The following is a 20523-nucleotide window of genomic DNA, read 5'->3' as shown; positions in this document are numbered from 1 at the left end:
GCCTAAACTTTCCAAAAGCAGAAAAACAAAATCATTTCACAGCGACAATTTGCTCATCACTAGCTAGTGTGAGCCATACAACACAGCCATGACAATAACACATAGTTTGACTCGAGAGGACGAATACAGTCGCAACACTTTTATACAAGATTACATAGCGCTGCCACAGAAATGACACCTGAATGTGCAACTTATGGCATACTCGACGCACGTATTCCCTTTAAAAATGAGATGAATCCGAGAAAATTTGATAGTACTCGCATTTTATAGTGCTTTCATGTTTTAAATCTGTATAGTCACAAGGGTGTTCTGTATTAAGCCGGTGGGAAAGAGCAAAGAAATGAGGTGGTGGAGCGACAGACGGGCCAGATGAGATGTTTTTCTGATTCCCTCGTTCCTTCGGCCCTGCAATCAGCCGTGGTGGCGGGACGCATGCAAAAGCAATGATAAGGTGTGAAATAACAGACGTCTCATTAGAGGAGCAGAAGGAGACGAAGGAAAAAGGCACAGAATATCTCTCCTTTTAGATGTAATCACAGTTTTTTGATGGGACGCGTGTATTTGAATCTTGCATTGCCGTGCGGCGATTTGCACTTATTCTTATGTGTGTGTATTCTTATGCGGCGTTTTCCCTTCAAATTCAATGCAATTTGATCAGTTCTATATGAGGCATCCATACTAAACTGCCACTATGGGCATTCCATTTCTAAAAGTTCTATCATCAAGACAGCCATATGTGTCAATTAGGGAGACCATCACTAAGTAAAACACTAATGAAGCCTATGGGAAGGAGATGGATGCCAATTATGCATATTTCTTGATGTCATCTCAAGGAGGAAAAGTGCCTGGAGAAGGAAAAAAAGAGAAGTAGAAAAGGCAAGCCATAAAAGAGGCATTTATTAATGGCATCCTGGTTTGAGCAGATTGCAGCAATTCCATCTTTTGATGATGCCCTTCAGAGTGCATCTTTCCCTGAAATGCAATCAACAATACATAACATGGAATCACACACTTTTGATAATAATCTACGATTGATGAGAGATGTACGCGTGAAATTACATAGTGAGATAAATCAAGGCTGGCGCAGCATCGGGCTAGCACTCTCCGGAGGTCACTATTATAAAGTCACGGCCCCTTCATCTTCCCTTTGATCAGACATCAACACAAAAATGTCAAGCATCAGGACTGCGTTCTGATTTGACTGGTTGCAAATTGCCGGCACCCTCTATCATTGCTTTTTAATTCAAAATGTTGGGGAGTTAAGGAATCACGCGGAACTTTCCCTTTCTCTCTTACTGGCCTTGGCAACATTTGGCAGGCAAAATTACAATCATTGGGCACAAGGAAATTAATGCAGAGTTCAATTTGTCTGTCTTCCTCTGGTAAAACCTCCCCAAATATTTTGGGTCTGATTTAAATGTAAATGAGCAATAAACCCATGCTGACACTTTCAGAGTCGAGGGATAGTGAATTTGTCGGTGCTATATTGCTGAAATGCTAACACAAGGTCTACATTCTGCTCAAAAAGAGAACGTCTCACTCTCCAACCCTATCCTTATGGCAGTACATGTGGATTTATGGTAAACAAATGTGTTGCTTTTAAACACCTAGTAACTGAATGAACAGTCACACTGTATGGATATTCTTGGATATTTTTAAATCAAGGCTTATCATGTCAGTGTCTGCAACCATTAAGCCTACTACAGTGAGTGCCAATACACAGCACTATATTAAGGCTACTACAGTGAGTGCCAATACACAGCACTATATATCAGAAAGATAGGCAGACGGGGTGTGTAGTTATAGACACTGATTCTCAACCTAATAGTTTATCAAGGAGGAAGAGATGGAAAAAACAGCCAGCAGAAGGGACTACAGACATCAAATAAAGCCTGATAGAGAGTAGTCACTTAGACTGCAAGGAAGCAAGCTTTTAGCCAGTGAATTCTAAGGAAAAAATAGATTCATTCCTATTGTCAGGGCTGGAGTAGGGTGTTTCAGTGCTGCCTCTTAGCAGTTCCTTTTCAGTGTACATGGCCAGATACATTATGTCTTTTGTGTTCCCCTTAGGAAAGATGGCAAATGCTTGCATTGGGTCAGTAGGAGAGGAAAGTGGAGGTAATTTGACACAAAATAATCTCTCTGCCACAGTTCATGGCAATGACAATCCATACTGTTTGATTTGGTGTCATCAACTGTTAAAAACTCACTCTGCACAAACCCCCAAGGTCTATTTCCAAACCTGGACATTTGTGTCCATTGTGTACAATGACAAAGAGTTAAGATAGTACGGCAAAATTCATATCAGCGCTCGGTGATCATTCTGCTCTTTCTTGGAAAGTTCTTTCTTTTTGTTCATTCTTGGAAAGATTCATTTGGAAGCAATCGCCACAAAAGCCCCTATGGGCAAACAGAGGTATGTTTACTATAGCGCTGGTATTGTCAACCTGAAAGGAGTTAGAGGAAGAATGCAGCATATTTCCCCCGCGGTGACCGACCTGTGTTGCATCTCCGCACCTTTCCCTCTTCTCTGTTTCCCGTCTTTATCTAGGGACCCATTTTTATTCACAGCAAAGGCCTGGGAGGGAGATGTGAGATGAGGGACGCTTGCACTCATTGTAAGATCCTATGACGTGGCATCTTGAGTCCAAACCCATTCTAAACCAAGACCAGGTGCTTCTTGCCGCATGGTATGTGGTCAAGATTCCATCCAAGGTCTTGAATGGTTTGTGTTTGAACTCAAGATGCAAGTAAATGCAAATGAATTGATCTGCAGTGTGTTTTTCCATCAGTATTTATGGTTATCTAGCCCCACAAACTCAGACAGAGAGCTAATTCACTCATCAAGAGAAGGGAACAATTCTGATTCCTTAATCATTTCTTGCTATTTGGTTTGTGTTACAGCATTCAAAAAGGGCTGATAGCATGAAACTGAAACCAATATGGAGTTTTTGAAGGGAAAATGAATGTAAAACTGATGTGTAGGGGATGATTCAGTGAGATGACATGGTAAAAACTACTCACAGAGCCCTCTAGCAATAGGAGCAAAATGCAAACTAGATCTTCAGTTATCACGATGATATTACTTTCTGTGGAGTCATTTTTTACTTCAATTATCATTATTGCATCGCCTTAAATGAAATCAGTTCTTGACTTTGATCGATATTCAGCATAAATCACTGTCAGATTAGTCAAGCTGACTGGGAAAGGAGGGGGAAGACTGGAAGTGGACAGAATTAGTATGAGAAGGAAGGAACTAGCAAAGGAATAGCAGCTGGAGAACAAGGTAGAGTTAAAGGTGCATTAAGTAATCTATGACCTGTTTCCACCTCTATAGGCGACCATGCAGTAGGAACGGCACCAGCATCAATATAAATTATTTCGTCCTACACAAGTACACAATTGGGCTTCTCTATGAATGCTCACCTTTAATATTTATGGCACAAATGACAGCAACATCAAATCCTGCGTATTGGAAAATAAATACTGCTTTGTCATTTGTTTTTTTTGGGCTTGAGAGTGAGGCTTTTTAGCGTAGCTTAAATGTCGCGCGACGCCAGTAGCGCCATCTGCAGTTGAAAATGCCAGCAGGTCGGGGGGAAACAGAGTCGGAAAGTGGGTTTTGAAAGCCAGAAATTTCAGCACCTGGCAAAGTAATCCTTGAGTCATTGGTATTGATCAACAAACCTATCAACTCCCCTCAGATATATTATGGTCATTTTGTGCTATGGGAGGGTAAAAATTTGACTTATTGCCCCTTTAAGATGAGGATGATGAAGAACACAGAAAGGAGGAGGAACACTCAAGGCCGAGGAAAGTGAAGAAAATGGAAAAGTCCTAAAAATAAAAGTTGCCCTTCACCACCCCTTCTCCCTCAGCCTCCTGTCGCCCAAAAAATCTGGTGCTGCCAGGTGGGCTTTTGTCCAGAAATTGAATGAGAAATGATTACAGTGATGAGTCCGGCACCAGTGGGCTGCAAAATCACTATGTTCCAAGCTCCCCCACTCTCAATCACAACTCACATTTTGGTAAGGACTCCGAAAAAGTGTGTTCTGAATCAAAAGAATCCAAGGCAATTTTAGACACACAAATATGGGGAAAAGTACCAGAGTTGAGTGAACAGAGGGTGCCGGTGATTGCAACATAACAAAAGTTGTGTTTGTGTTGAGGTGACAATTACACGAACACACTGGCCAGAATGCCATCATCAACGTGAGCGGTATTTCTTTTACAAATTTCATTCTATCTCAAGCATCAGATCTTAATTTGACTTTTTGGTTATCTCGTGTGTGATGTTTTGTAAACAGAGCTTTAGAGATAAGATTAGAACTTTATCAGTGAATGTCAGTACCGGGGAAATAATCCAGATGGCTTGACAGAATACTATGGCACATTGTCTGCAGGCATTATTGTACACATTTCTCTCAAGATGAACCGTACCTTGGAGGCCAGGGCTTCAACACTTTGTCTGCATGTCCTCTCGATCTCCAGGTTCTCTTGAATGACGTTGACCTCCTCAATGACCATATGGGAAACTAGGAGGGAGAGAGACAGAGAGAGAGGAGGGGGGGAGGCAAAGCATTAAAGACAAAGTAGAGGATAAACACACCACACACCTCTATCTGAATGCTCTCTTGGAGTTCATTGACCTTGATCGTCTTATACAGTGTATGGGGAGGCAAAGCCTTGCATTTCTGGCTGTAACATCATACAAGAAACAGGGCAACAGTACACATGTCACCCATTAATCATGCAGTCTCCCTCTAGGCCAAGTAGTAACGAATATGTCACCTTGTTTTCACCAGTAATTGTAGCTCCTTGGGTCAATCAGTGCAGTTTTGATACCAGAACGCAGTGGTGAGATGCATCATTTTCCCAAGTTTTGCTCACATCTGATCAAAGGTGTTTGAGGTATTGCGTGTGACGGACGAATGAACCAACGAACCAGCAAACCGACAAATGAACAGACGGAGACCGATCCATCGTCAATGACACCGACATACATAGAGACATGGAGATAATGCAAGTTCATCTTACAGTATGTGCTCCTTACCGCACGAGTCAATAGTCCGCGGTCTCTGTTGATGTGACAATGTTAATGACGTGAAAACCAGCATGTAAAATTCTACTGAACGGTTGCATTCACGTCTACAAAGTTGACTCAACCTGATCAAAATACCGTCAAGAAAACAAAGAATAGGATTAGGATTTCCAAATGAGTGGGTGCATACCTGCAGCTCCTCGTTTCATTGAGCGGTTATTTGAGATAAGAGCGCCACAACGACACTGAAGTATATTTCTGCTCGCTATTGTGTCTGCCATCTGAGTAGCCTCAACGGTGAGCCACCTACGTACAATATTATGATTTGAATTCAAAGGCAACTGAACTAAATGTTGTTTCCAATGTAGCCCGGGTCTTTTATTCAGCTAATTTTCCCTACCTTTTCAACTTCATCAACTGGGGCCGATCTGTAAAGTGTATAGACTGAATACATGCTGGAAATAACTTTAGAGCATAAGACCGTGAGTAAGTGTTTGGAGCATTTGTGGGCATTTCTTCTGTGAAGAATGATGCACCTGATGTTGCAATTAACCCAGGGCGAAGGGAACTATTTGCCTTTCAGTATTTGTTTGTTACACTAGCATTAACAACAATAGGGCTCATCCACAACAGAGATGTCTTTGCAATGTATTTGATGAAAGGGACATGGTCTTTATTTGATGGTAAACTGCAGGGTGTTAAAGCACTTAAGCCGAGAGAGGCATTGAATTTGTTTCTTCGAGACTATGCTTGTAACAATATCACAATATCCGTTTGTTCAATATGGCAGTTTCAAATGAGAGCAGGCGCAGCGAGCTGAAGGTTAAACCCCAGCCTAGTCTGCTGCAAAGGTCAGTAAGGTGCAATGCGTCCATCTGGGCTTATTGGAGAATAATGGGTTATATTCTAGCTCCTACAATTTCTCCGCTGACTACCAAGGTGGTTAAAAAAATCAGCTAAAATTCAAAATCAGAAAACTTAATGCGCCAGCCACTGACATAATTTTAATCTGTAATCACACCTCAGTACAATGAGAATGCGCTTCCTGCCACTTAACTAATTAAACATTGTGGTTGAGCGAGGGAGAAATTAGGCATTAGTGCCGTTGCTTCGGGCAATTCCTTCCCCCCAGTGACACCTAATTAAAACTTGATGAACGCCGGTGCCTGGTGATATCTAAGTTCCTCCGGCGCCCTCTCCACATCAGTCATTCAATAGCACTTAGCTGCCAGTTTCATCCCCGGCCTCTTCTCCGTTCCTCCCTCACAGACTCCATAATGCCGTGGCCACACTCAGCAACCACCAAAAGGACGCCTTGAACTAAATGACATGTTAATTATAATTACTGGTAGCCATGGTAAATAAACAGCGGTGGATGTGGAAAGTGTATGAGCGCGAGGGCGACGGGGGGCTCTGACACGTCAGAATTGGCAGTCTTAATTGTAAGTTTCGGCCTCCCCATCATCATCGCTCTATCTTTTTTTTTTCTCCCCTTTTTTTTTGTGCCCATCTTTTTTCACTCTCCTCTCAGGAAAGACAGTGATTACCCCTGTGCCGACGTGCTGCATAATGGTATCAGCGCCGCCAACGGAGCAGTGAATTAAATTGTATCTGCAGCCGCTGTGAAGCCTTGATGAGGGGGGCAGATGCCTTTGTGGTGTTATCATTATAACACAATGGTCATGTTGTCATCAACCTTGCCATCGCCAATGAAAAGACATGATTGTGTGTTGGGGGCTTTTTCTCCCTGCCACCCCCCCACCCCCCACCCCTCCATCTCCCCCACCGCCCCGCCACCCCACCCCCAGCCGTTTCGTTGTGAATAGGAGCAATTTTCTAAGAGCTATGAAATCACGTAATAGGTCCTAATATGCAGCTGCTTGGCACAGTGAGGCAGCCTCTATTAACGTGGAAGTCAAACACAATATGTGTTTTGGCTGGAGAATCGCTGAATATACGAGCACGGGCCAGATTTATTCATATGAAAATCCGCGCAACTGCCGTGATTACAAAGACAAACTATTTGCTCCATCTTTTGACATGCGGTGCCCTAATTCAAATTCTGTCTGCATTAAAGTGGTCATAGCAAAGCATTCAACCTGTAAGAAAAATCATTTTGGAAAATTAAACAGTGGGCCAAAACATTTGAAACATATTTGTAGTGTTGGGGAGCGTAATCATTATAAAAGCTGTAGCAGTGCTTTTCAACTGCATCATTTGTGGCCCGGTTACTGAATCTAAGGTCCAATGAGTACACTCTTAAAAATGTATTTGTCTAATTTTCAAAACAGCATATGTTGTCCCAAACTAGATATATAGATGTGTTGAACTGACACAGCCTGTAGGTTCTTAACCTTTTTTGGTACCATGGCACATGCTGACATAAACTTCAAATGCGGACTGACTTTGAATGGAAATGTCAGATTGCATGGAAATATCCGATTACTAGCCTAATATGATTATGAGAGGGACAGTAAACACAACAAACTGCCGACCAAGTCAAAGTCAATCATTAAATTGAATTTCAAGAAGTTTTATGAAATACGTTTGCCTAAAACTGGTTTTCTTGACATTTGAGCAAAATCTCGAGCCAGAACTCATCAATGTGTTGTAGCCGCATATCGAACCACAGAACAAAATAATGAACATTAATAAAGCAGCTGCCTAACAGATACCAGTGTATACATTAGGCCCTTTCTCTAAGGCACCTTGAGCAATGTAAAGTACAGTATAAACTCCCAGATCAGCAGAAATGTTGAATTGCACTGACATTCTGCAGGGAGAAAATGAAGCTCTTTAAACTCGATCGTTAAGGTGAACCCAGCAAATACATGACATTGACATGCCAAGACAACAAAGGGCGTGACATTGTGCATAGTGCTCTCCATCTTCGTAATGACATTTATGAATTGCTGTTTACATCTTAGTAAGCCAGTGCCGTTGCTAGAAAGATTTGTGGCTCAGAGATTAACATAATTCTGCACAGTCATACTTTGTTGTGTTATGTCAATGAACTTTTATTTGAACATTGAATATTTATTACATCGAATTGTGGTTGTATCGAATCGTGAACCCCATATCGCGTATCGAATCGTATTGTGAGATAAGTATATCGTCTCATCCCTAATGCAGAGTGTCCAAGTCCAATTTGCAGGTTAAAAACTGCCTTAAAAACTCTCCGGACCGCTGTTGAACCAAAAGAGACGAACTCACCTCGCTGGAACTCGCTCAGCCTCTCCACGGCCTTGTCTCTCTCCTCCTGCAGCCGTACGCACTGATGTAGGCGTCGTGGGAGAGACAGAGAGAACAGCTTTTACAAAGGACCACTTCCACTTTCATCAGCCTTCACCCTGTCTACCTATGCGACAATGCATTTACTTAACTCACTGAGAGACTGAGAGATCTTGGAGGATAAATAATATACAAGGTGGAGGGCAGGAGATGAAACACATGGGAATGATTGTCCATTAGGGATTAACATTGGAACTAGATTTAGGCCCTGATGTTTGCATAGACTACTTCAATATTTATACCGAAATGCTGATTTATTTTAAAGATTTCTGGGTATTGAAGTTCAAATTTTTTAAACAGTTACCTCATGTTGCCGTATGGAGCCGCCAACATATGAAGTTGCCCGGTGCAGCTTTAAATTATTAGAAAAAAGGCTTTTCCAGACTTATGATAAATGACATTATGCATGTGTACAATCGGCACACATTCAGCACAGCGCTTGTTTGTTTGGCTGTCTTGTCATTTAAAATGAACCACAGTCTTTGTGGGAAAATGGCAGATTTTTCCCCTTTGTATCCCAAACCATGTCTGCTGTAATCAGCGATGTATATAATCATACAAGCATGGCCACCACACTTACGTTTTCCTCTCTCCATACCTCCAGTCTACCTCCACACATACATATACACACACACTATACCACATTATACTACTACTACTACCACTACTACTACTAGTACTGCTAATACACTACTAATACTGCTTTTACTACTGCTGCTACTACTTCTACTATTACTAGGCCTAATACTACTACTGCCACTACTACCGCTACTACTATTACTATTACTTTACTGCTACTACTATTTCTACTACTAAAACTACATTACTACTACCACTACTACCTAATACTACTACTGCTAGCCTACTGCTACTGCTGCTTGACAACCAGTAAAGTATTAATCAATTATACAATAAATACTAAAATAAATACAATAAACACTACTATTACTACCACCACTGCTACTATAACTACTTCTACTGCTACTGCTATTACTACCATTACTACTACTACTGCTATTACTACTACTACTGCTACTACTGTTACTACTACTACTACTACTACTACTACCACTACTTTTACTACTACTACTAAAGCTACATTACTACTACCACTACTACCTACCACTACTGCTGCTAGCCTACTGCTACTTGACATCCAGTGGAGCATTAATCACACTACAGTAAATATGTAACACTAACCTCCATGGTTGCTTTCTCATGCTTTCTCTGCAGACCTTCGTACTCCTGGAGAGCTGTGGGGAGCAAAGGATGCCAGTCAGCCATCTTCACCAGTAAATCAAAAATAAACCAAATAGCACTGAAGAACATGGAGCTCACATCCTCCTTGCTAAAAATGGAGCAAACAAGTGGGAACTTCTCCAGCATGTGATAACTTCTCATCCAGTGACTACTGTAGCTTGATGTCCTGTGTCACACATGACTATTACAGTGTGTTGGGATGTTGGAAACAGTAGCACTCCCAATGTGAGAATATTTGCATTTGGGTGTAACTACATTGGTTAGGGGAATTGCCTTTTATAAATGTGTGTAAACACATGGGCAATCTGGGTGTGCTGGTCACTGCCCAGATAAGCTTTGTGAGGACAGCATGCAGCCAAAAAAAATAAAAACTATATTTGCAAGACATTCATTTTTTTATGACTGCACTTTTCAGAACAAGGGAGATATTATGCACAGTATTCACAATACATATCAATGAGTGAGTTAACAGAGAACCTGTTCTGTGCACACAATAATAGTTCTATATAGTACCATATAGGTTCAGTAGGGTTGCACCATTGCAGAACCCATTTTGGTGCTTTAAAGAACCCTCTAAAGGTTCTAAAAGGTTCTCTACAGCACTGTGTTCAAATGGACATATGATGAATGGACATAACCAAATTATCCAAATTAGCAGTATTAAAATAACTTTAAGAACCACACTGGGTTCTTTATTCTGATTTGCCAAGTTTTTTATTTTAACATCAATCATTACAATTTTATATAGACCTCTACCCTAACTAAAGAACCCTTGAAGAACCCTCCTTTTCTGTGTATTGTAAAAAGGAGGGTTCTATAGGGGTTCTTTGGTCAGGAAAGTGGTTCTACACAGAACCATAATGAATGTCACAAAATCTCAGAGTGCTAGGCCACAAGCACGAGGGGAAGGTGGGTATCCCAGTCACGTTGGTGTTTGTTTGTTACAATGGCCAGCTGCTCTGCCAGCATCTGGTTGAATCTTTCAACCAGCCCACCACTCTGAGGGTGTAGGGGTGTGGTGCAAGTCTTGTGTGAACTGCAGTGAACACACAGGACTCAAAGTTTCTGCCTTGGTCAGTGTGGATAGCCTCTGGAGCCCCAAATCTGCTCAACATGCCGATGTCCCTCTTACGCTGGCCCTAGTAGAAACCTTGGTGGAGTCGGCAGAGTGTCTTTGTGACCCCTAAGTGTCCAGACTTCCCCACCAGCGCATGAACACATATTTCTGAAGCTAACAGTAACAGCTCTAACGTTAACAGTCCCCCAGGATGCTACAATATCAACATGACACTATTGCAAACATGTTGAGAGAAAAAGTGAGAGACAAATTCACATCATAGACCTATAGCCTATATGTAGAGACACCTATCCATATTTAAGATATTAATTATTACATTAATCTTTATATTGCTATTTCAAAAGACACCAACTACATGATGCAGAGCTTTCAAAGTGCACCAGTGTAAGCTACCATATACTGCATGGCCGCGGGAAGTAGGGGTGCTGCCCCTTAGTGGCTAGATGATGATTTTTATATTCGTCTTTTTTAAGTTTTTTTTTATAAATGTATTAAAAACATTTTGCATAATTATCCTGTTGTTTGGGGAGGTTTCGGGAAATAATTGCAATACTGATATACTGAAAATGTTTTTTAATTTACATTTAATTATCATTAACATGGAAGTTAGCATACACTTGAAACGTTTCCCGCTGCTGGAGCATTTCCTGAAAACTAATTCACAAAGGATCAAATCACAATGGTGCAAAAACGTATTGTAGATTTGTTTGGTAAACCACCAGCTTCTAAAAAGAGCACAACTGAAGTCCAGCGGCCCAGGAAAGCAGCTCGACCAGCACTTCATCGCTTTCGCCTGGTTGTAGTTTTGCCTCGGAGATCGCCGACGACAACACCCGAAGTATCAGCCCTAGCACCGAAGTTACTGAGCCTGCCGTTGCACCTGCAACCAGATGTCAAGCTAGGAATGACTTGGCGGCATTTGAGGAGCCTTTCCAGCCATCCAACTTCAATTTTCCACGGAGCCAGAGGCAGTGGCGCACGACGCAGCAACAGTGATTTGGCGACGTGGCTTTTACGAGGCTGTTGATTTGGTGTCGGCGGAGCTGAAGAGAAGATTTGATCAGGAGAGTATGAAACTAGCAGCGAACCGAGAGAGGGCAGTTATAGAGGCAGCAGAGGGAAGAACAGTTGATTTGGAGCCCCTTCACCTTCCCAAGGAGCTGGACACAGGCCGCCTTGATCTCCAGCTCAAAATGCTTGGCGATGTCACTAGAGAGTCTCACTGTGTCATAGTTCAAGATGTAGTAACATGTCTACCCAAGCTCCATCCACAAACAAGAGCTCTGTTTACAGAAGCTGAAAAACTCATGGAGTTTTGTCTGTGCCTACCCATCTCTGTGGCCTCATCCGAGCGGACTTTCTCTACCTTGCGTCGCTTGAAAACATGGCCACGCAACACCATGACCCAGAAGAGACTGACTCACCTCTCCCTGATGCATGTCCACACTGATATTTTGAACTCATTGGACATCCATGCCCTCATGAGGGCCTTCATTTCCACAACCCCTGAGCGCAAGGCCACATTTGGATTATTATAACCACTGGAGCAGCTGGCCCGCAGCTCAAGGTAAAATATTTGGTTTATTATAAGCTGCCTCTGAGCAGTTTAATATTCCGTTGTCAATACCTTTTAACATCACACTGATATACCTTTGCTGAAAAAAATGTGCGTATTTGGATATGTTCTTGTGTGCTGTGCGCAATGGGCTTTTGGACCTGTTAGTTGCAATAGAGTATGGCATAAATTTGATGGTGCAGTGGCTCAGGTTTGTGTCAGCTGATAAAATCAGTGTATTACAATGTTATGGCATAATTGTGAATTTTAATAGCAATAGCATTTGTATTACTGAGTTGATAGTTTCTGTGTTTTACAGACCTGGCTACTGTTGTTGTTGTTGTTGTTGTTGTTGTTGTTGTTGTTGCTGCTTTTTTTGGTCTGTGTTGTAGTATTAGTATTATTGTAGGCCTATGTTGTATTTGTATGGAGAGACACCCAATAAGAATTTTTACAAAATAAGCTCCGACATGCATACGCAAAAATGCACCTCCCACTACAGCAACATCTTCCCGCGGCCCTGATACACTGTATGTATGGCATGCCAGAGGAATGTGTAGGCCTAAATATTTACTTTTATTAAAGCTTTTCTTCGGTAAGAAAAGAAGGAATAGGTTTGTGTGGCATGTCCACTTCCATATGGACTTTGGCCTTGGAAACAAAGCCCTTGAACTTGGGCCAAGAATGAACAAATTCAGGATTGAAAGTCAACACCTAGTGACAATAACTTGCGAGTTCAACATTTAAATTATATTTCTCAATCAAATAGGCTAGTCGAGAAGTGAAAGTTAAGGAGTATGAAGCCCTGATAGGCCTACGTAACGTTCTTTCCTGTATGGACAGAAAGGCAGGCCAAACTCCATTCAAAAATCTGGCAGTTTGATGTTTCCTTGTTTATAGGTAAAGGTACATACATCGTGAAAGATGACTTACGACATTTCCGAATCATTGGCATTCACTCTTTCATTCGCTAAACCTCAATTACATAAACCAGCTCTTATTTCAATCAAATCTCAGCTTTTAGAATTGGTTCGCCTATATTCCCATCTTCTTCCGGTGGCGGGAGCGAGCAATGTGAACGTGAATGTAACTATTTTAATTGAGATTTAAATGAAATAAGGTACTGCTGGTGGATGACTTTATATGCCGAATTTACCAGAATACCCTAAACATTCGTTGAAGGTCATATGTCATATTCTATGATGTGTGCATGTTTACCAATAAACAAGGAAACGTTACATTTCCAGATTTTTTAAAAGAGTTTGGTGTTACGTTCCATTCTGTAGATGACGGAACGTATCGAAGGTGTAAAGACACATTCCCAATAGCATACATTTATTTATGCCAAAACACATAAAAACTAAACTTATTCGTTGGGCTCAAACCAAGCTTACCTTGGTTTGACAAGTCTGCAATGACATTGATTTTCTCGAGCTCTTCTGCCGCCATCATAAGAAAATCTTTATCGAAGTTTAACAGGAAGTGATGCGGCACACCTGTTCAGGTATTCAGCCAGTCCGGTACCTGAGCAACGACTGGGTTATAAACTAGAGAGATTCAAATGAGTTATTATGAGGCATGGCACAGTAATGATTTTTAATGATAAATTTAATGTAAATATGTGTCTTTGTACCTATAAGAAAACACGGTATTTCCTATGTAAACTATGGTAAACTATAGCAGATACAGTGGTATGCCATAGTAGCATTAGGGTAAGTACCATTAGGCCTATGGCAGTGATGATACCAGTGGTAGGCAGTGATGATATCAGCAGTCATTTGTGCCTATTTGGTATAATTGCTACACTAAAATATGTGCCACAGAACAAAATTACACTATCATTGCATAATCACAATCAACATGGTATTTTAATGACCTTCTAATGGTGACAAATAATTGTTTCCCCTTAATATGCCACAATGCAGTACATACCTAACACATGAACTAACCTTTACAATACACAATCACTGGATGTTTTATCCAGATATTCCGTTATTTTGACAAATACTGTCGCAGGAATTTGCTGGTAAAGACACCTGACAGTAGCCTGTAAGCTAAGTAGATGAATAATATATTATATAAATTTTGCATTTTTAATTAATTGTATCAACAATTGAAATATGCTAGCTGTTGGGATGGGTCTGCTGTCAGTATCAATATATATTTTTGTTGATTTGAAAATTCCACATTCATCAATTCAAATGGGGTGATGTGAAGCCCAGCTACCATAATTTCCAGACATTTTTATTCTGTGAAATTTGTAATTAATAAGAAAGCTAAGAGGACTTTATCTTTGCTAACACATTTTTAATTTATTGTAGGGTGAAATCTTTGTATGTACATGTTTGACACTGTATGTATGGTGTATTTCTGGTGTTTTAATGATTGAAAGTGCTTCCCCCAAAACTTTATTCTTGTCAGGGTAGAAAAGCCTCTCCATTGGAACCTAAACTAATGAAATTCTTTTAGGGTTAGCAGCCTCTTAAGGCAGTGTGACCCACCTTACCTATTCAATGAATAAATAAAATGTGCATGTTCAATAAAGTTTAATTGCAGGTTTTCCAGGCAGTTTTTATGTAGCTGCGATCAGGGAGGAATATCTTCATGAAGAATATCAATGTTGGAGACAGTTATAACCGAGAAAAGAACAACACACGCAGTTCCAATATAATTTAATTTATTCATGAACAGGTAAACTCACAAATCAATATCAGCGCACAACATAGAATCAGGTTCTGCAGACACAGATGGGAATGTTAAGTAGACTCTTACTCGTATTTTTGAAACACAAATCACTCAAACAACGAAACACAAATAATGTAAACATCCATTGTATTCTTTCCAGAGTAGTTGGAGGAAGCAACAGGGATCAAAAGAAGGATTCGGAACATATAGGGGAAACGCAAGCCAATATACAGTAGACATCTGAAATTAACTTAAAGTGGCCCAGTGTCAACCCAGAAGTCAAACATACTGGACAACCTGAAGCCACTGACATGAAAAAATAGTAATGCAACAAATGGCGAGAAAAACCAATATATAGATCTCTATATTCATTTTGGAATCCTTTTGTTTTTGGTGGGGATCAAAACCAACATTGCATAAATCAAAAAAAAAAGAAGGAAATCCAGCAGTAACGTTCCCCAATAAATAACATGGACTGATCTATGAATTCAAGGGTAAGTTTACTTTTTGCAATTGAGTATAGATATTACAGTCACAGACACTTTCCATACAAGACTTCTGAACATAGATACAGTACAATACACCTACAGAAGGGGGAGCTGAGATTATTGCCCTGTTCTCTTGTTGGGTGGGGGTGGGGGTGGAGGGGTGGGGTGGGTCGGTGCAGCAAGGTGGGAAAGGAGATGAATTGGAAGTAAGAAGAACAGTGAAAGAGGACGAAATGGGTTTGGGGGTGGGTGAAGGTCGGACAACACCGGATCTCAGTACGCCCCTTTAGGTACAGGGCTGTAGGGTGAGAAGGGTGAGCTAGAAGGAAGAGAGGGAGGGCAGGGTGGGTGGGCGGGTGGGGGTTTGGAACCAGAGCATCCATCGTCGCCCCTCAGTGGCGGGCGGCAGACTCCCTGGGGTAGAACTCGGCCAGGGTGCTCTGGGGAATCCTCTTCAGCATCTCCTTGGGGAAGATTCGCAGCAGCTGCCAGCCGATGTCCAGGGTTTCGTACACCGTCCTGTTGTCGTACGGGCCTGGGGGAGACAGCGGGGCGGTGATTAGCATCCGAGCATGGCAACACACACACTTTACATGGATACAACCACTGCTATATTACAGTAGTGCTCTGTAAAGTGTGGTTACCTTCACTATTCAGGTTTCGCAAAGCCAAATTGAAGACTTTTGAAGACCTTTTCAAAGCTACCTTGAACTGAATTTAAAACCAAGACTGAGCTGCAAAAATCTGAATATAGCTGATAAAAGTTCTGTAACTATAAATGGGCAGTATAAGAAAAAGAGCATCATGAAATGTATTTTATGAGTCTTTTTAGGAGTTTGGCTCATTGGTCACCTTACCCAATATGTGGCACCAAAATCATCTCTAGTTCCGTCCAGTGCGCATGCTAACGCTTTACCATACAGTATGTTAAATAATTGTAGACAACTAGAGCATCTGTACTTGAGTCTGTGCATTTGTTTGCCGATGATATAACGTAATACTTCCATGGTACAAACAAATAGAATGAGGCAGTCCTGCACATTTAGCGCCAAATCGTACCCCAGGACAAATAGACCAAACACATAGAAAGCAACACATAGAATGAACCAATTTTCACCGTGACGGTCTCATTTTTCTACAACCATTATTCTATGCTATCAAAATTAATTTGAGAATGATACATTGAGATATTCTACAAATAGGACCTGTGGATACCCTGCTGTTGAGTGATCATCAACTTGAACTTTGCCTTTAAATACATTAGCCAATAATATGGGCGCTGCATACATGTTGTTTTATGTGTTCTATGTGTATTTTAGACCCTGGCTGCAAACCAAATTTCCCTCGGGATAATAAAGTTGACTTGAGTTGGAAGCTTACTCTTATCAGTAGGACATGCCAATCATTATGTCAGGCATTTCAGAAAGGCTTAAACACTGTAAATCCCCTACAGTACCCCATTGTGCCTGTGGCGCAATCCCTACTTTGCAACCTCATCATGCTACAGACATAGGAGACACAGTAAGGACATAGTAAAGAGGGTTACTTCATGGTTTCAGTTCACATGGGGCCAAAACAAAAACCCAAGATGGCGGCTTGAAGGGAGGTTACGTTTAGGAGAGCTGGTGCGCCAATTCGCTGATTTCTACATTTTACCCTGCAATACATAATACTCCACGAACTTTCATAACTTCATAGTCTACAATGAGCCTTAACAACTACTTTCTGAGGCAGTCTGACAACATGCCACGCAAGAAAAACCCAGTCTCCGACGTCTCGGACGAGCTTAGCCAACAAACCAGCGAAGCTAACGCCGGAGCTAACGCTAGCTCACTTGCACCAGCACTTCGTTAGTGAGATTATGGCTAACATCTCCAATTATTGATGAAAAGCTAGGGCCACTATCACAACTCCTACAAGTGCACCGTGAAGAACTCGACAGTCATGAAAAGCAGGTCTTGTAAGCAGAGACGAGAATTTCACCGTTGGAGGATGTTATGGATCCTGTCGAGGGCAAGCTGAGAGCACTGGAAAAACGAGTGCTTGACTTGAGTGAGCGCAATGATGACTTGGAGAACAGAGGGAGAAGAAGAAGAAAAAACATTTGCATCGTCGGATTCCCAGAGGGTGCTGAGGGCGGTGAACCGACGCAGTTTTTTGAGACCTGGCTCCCTAAAACTAGGGATGCACCGATACCGATATCGGTGCCGATACCAGGCTAAAATGGAATATCGGTATCGGAGATTTTACCCAAGACTAAAATCTGATACCGAAAGCCATGAGTAACATGTAAGAAATAAAAGCAAACTGTCTTGATTTTATGCATTTGTGGCACATAGAAGCCTGTATTTCTCAAACAGTGGGAAAAACAAGGATTTTATCTCAATAATTTTGTCCATTGACTCCAAACTAAGGAAGTAAGCCTGCACTGTTCAGTAAAAGTAATGGATCGGATCGGTACTCGGTATCGGCCGATACTTAAACTTTCATACTCGTAATTGATATCGGCATTGAAAAAGTGGTATAGGTGCATCCCTACCTAAAACACTGAACATCGAAACGAAGTCGGGCCGAATAAAGCTAGAGAGCACACCGCTCGTTGGCCCCCGAGCCTACCCCCACCCAGAGACCACGATCTGTACTGGTGAGATTTCACAACTATCAGGATAAACAGCGTGTGATGAACGCATCGTGGGAGATGGGGAGAAAGAATCAAGCATTGAAATGTGGGAACGCCACGGTGATGATCTTTCAGGATTTCTCAGCTGCTGTTCTCTGCAAGCGTAAACGATTTGACGGGGTGAAGAAACGCCTGAAGTCACTCGGTGTTGAGTACAAGCAAGTCTACCCTGCCTCGCTCAAAGTCACCTACCGCAGCTCCACCAAGATGTTCCATGACCCGGCTGCGGTGGAGCACTACATTGAGTCACTGGATGTGACCCCTGCTGACAATGTGTGAACGGCGGACTGACTCAGGTTTTTTTGTGTTGTGCAGTGGACTAATTGGGACGTCCATCAGGTCGTGAGTATAGGCTACTGATGTGGACTACACCTTAAATCAAGCTTTTTCTCTACAATAAGTCTATGTAGGTTAGAATAAGGGCGATGCCTCTCGGCGTCCTGAGCATATAGTTTTCTTTTGTGGTCAGAGAGCCCTTTCACTCGAGTTCTCTTCGGATTAAGAGAAGGACAGTGTTTAGCTTTAATGCCAATGTTTGGCAAGTTATGCCTTAAGTGCATGCTTTTTTGTTACATGTATGATAGTTGTGTGTTGGTTGTTACTCGGCTCCTCTTTCACTTTAATGACATGTCAACTTATAGGCGAAAAATGTGCTCAGGAAATATCTTACTTTGTAGCTCATGACTATGTCAACGTTGAATTTATGCACCTGGAATGTTAATGGTATCCACACACCTGTTAAACGGAGAAAGGTTTTGACTTATCTTAAAAGGGAGGGAGTACATATAGCGTTATTGCAGGAGACCCACTTAAATGATAAGGAACACTTAAAATTGCAACAAGGGGGATTTGAGCAAATCTTTTTCTCTTCGTTTACATCAAGGAGCAGAGGTGTGGCTATTTTACTTCGAAAAAACTTACCATTTAAACTTACCATTTATCCTTTATACACCTGTATAAAGGATACAGGAGGACGTAACTTAATTGTGAGAGTTGTATTGTATGGGGAAGAAATTGCTATTATGAATGTCTACTGCCCCCCTGGTCATCCACGTGATTTCCTAACTACTGCATTCTCTAAATTGGTAGATCTCAACGTCAGGAACTCGTTCATTGGAGGAGATTTTAATTGCCATTTAAGCCCAATTATGGACAAATCTCCTCCGGGCAAATCCTCTTTATCGCACCAGGCCAAGATTGTTACTGCCCTTTGTGAGGACCTGGATTATGTAGATGCATGGAGGGCTCAGCAACCGGTAGATAAAGAGTATACCTTTTTTTCCAAGTCCATAAATGCTATACAAGAATAGATTATTTCTTTACTCCAAAAATATTGCTGCAATCAGTTACTTCTAGCTCTATAGGGAATATAGTTGTGTCCGACCTCAGCAACCCGGTTACTCAGACTAGACACTGGAGGTTTAACCCTTCCATTCTGACGGATTAAAAGTTCATATCTTATTTCACAGAGGAATTTAAATCATTTGTATCTATTAATTCAACCTCTACAGAAGATCCATCACTGCTATGGGAAACATCCAAAGCCTTTTCAAGAGGTCTTATCATATCTTATATGTCCAGTAAGAGGCGTAGGCAAGCTGAACAAAGGGAGACCTTAGAATCCAAACTTAAGCGGGTTGAAAAAGACTGTTAAAAGTCCGTCTACATGGAAGCTTAAAGAAATCTCTGCACTCCGCTCTGCTTTAGACTCTCTTTTAACAAAACATGCAGAGGGGAAAATTAGATTTGCCAAACAAAAACTATACGAACATGGTGATAAAGCAGGGAAATACTTAGCATATCTGACGAAGAAAAAGGCAAACTCCCAAGTTATCTCTTCAATCACAGATAGTCATGGTAAGCAATCTTTTGACACTGCAACCATTAATGATACATTTAAGAGCTTCTATGAAAATCTATATAAATCGGAGCTACATGCTGATGCCCCAGAGTTAATGGATGCCTTTTTCTCCTCCCTTAATCTCCCCAGCTTGTCAGATGATCAGAAATCTACTCTTGATGCTCCTATATCTAGGACAGAGGTGCTTGATGCTATTAAGGGGCGACAGTCTGGGAAGGCGCCTGGGCCAGATGGGCTCAGTAGTGAGTTCTATAAAGAGTTCCAGAATATATTAGTTGACCCTCTGCTGAATATGTTTAATGATTCCTTTGAAAAAGGCGTCCTACCTATGTCTTTGAGGGAGGCAAATATCTCCTTAATTTTGAAAAAGGGTAAACAGCCTGAGGACTGCACCTCCTACAGGCCCATTTCTTTACTAGACGTGGATCTGAAACTCCTCTCTAAAATACTTGCGACACGATTGGAAGGCTTACTCCCTCTGCTTATTAATGAGGACCAAACTGGTTTTTATTAAAGGTCGTAATTCATGTAACAACATGTGCAGGTTACTAAACACAACCCAGTTTTTTCAACAACAGTTAATA

At 41.5% G+C, this 20523-nt stretch overlaps 2 protein-coding genes across 2 annotated transcripts in view; both read right to left on the bottom strand.

Annotated features, from left to right (window-relative positions):
* The window catches only part of shtn1 (shootin 1), a 35839-nt gene extending 22149 nt beyond the window's left edge, over nucleotides 1–13690 (bottom strand). Inside the window, exons 1-4 of the mRNA XM_078288601.1 lie at nucleotides 13620–13690; nucleotides 9533–9585; nucleotides 8255–8315; nucleotides 4441–4535 (exon numbers count right to left, since the gene is read on the bottom strand). Of these exons, the coding sequence (XP_078144727.1) occupies nucleotides 4441–4535; nucleotides 8255–8315; nucleotides 9533–9585; nucleotides 13620–13677 (267 nt within the window). The 5' untranslated portion in view covers nucleotides 13678–13690. The remainder of the gene's footprint in view (nucleotides 1–4440; nucleotides 4536–8254; nucleotides 8316–9532; nucleotides 9586–13619) is intronic.
* Nucleotides 13691–14882: 1192 nt separating this feature from the next.
* Nucleotides 14883–20523, bottom strand: part of atp6v1ba (ATPase, H+ transporting, lysosomal, V1 subunit B, member a) — a 47879-nt gene continuing 42238 nt past the window's right edge. Inside the window, exon 14 of the mRNA XM_071901911.2 lies at nucleotides 14883–15933. Coding sequence (XP_071758012.1) covers nucleotides 15791–15933 — 143 coding nt within the window. The 3' untranslated portion in view covers nucleotides 14883–15790. The remainder of the gene's footprint in view (nucleotides 15934–20523) is intronic.

The sequence above is a fragment of the Centroberyx gerrardi genome, chromosome 15 (genome assembly GCF_048128805.1).
Source record: "Centroberyx gerrardi isolate f3 chromosome 15, fCenGer3.hap1.cur.20231027, whole genome shotgun sequence".
NCBI classification, from domain to species: domain Eukaryota; kingdom Metazoa; phylum Chordata; class Actinopteri; order Beryciformes; family Berycidae; genus Centroberyx; species Centroberyx gerrardi.
The sequence above is the reverse complement of the archived record's forward strand: the minus strand, read 5'-3'. Positions and strand labels throughout refer to the sequence as shown.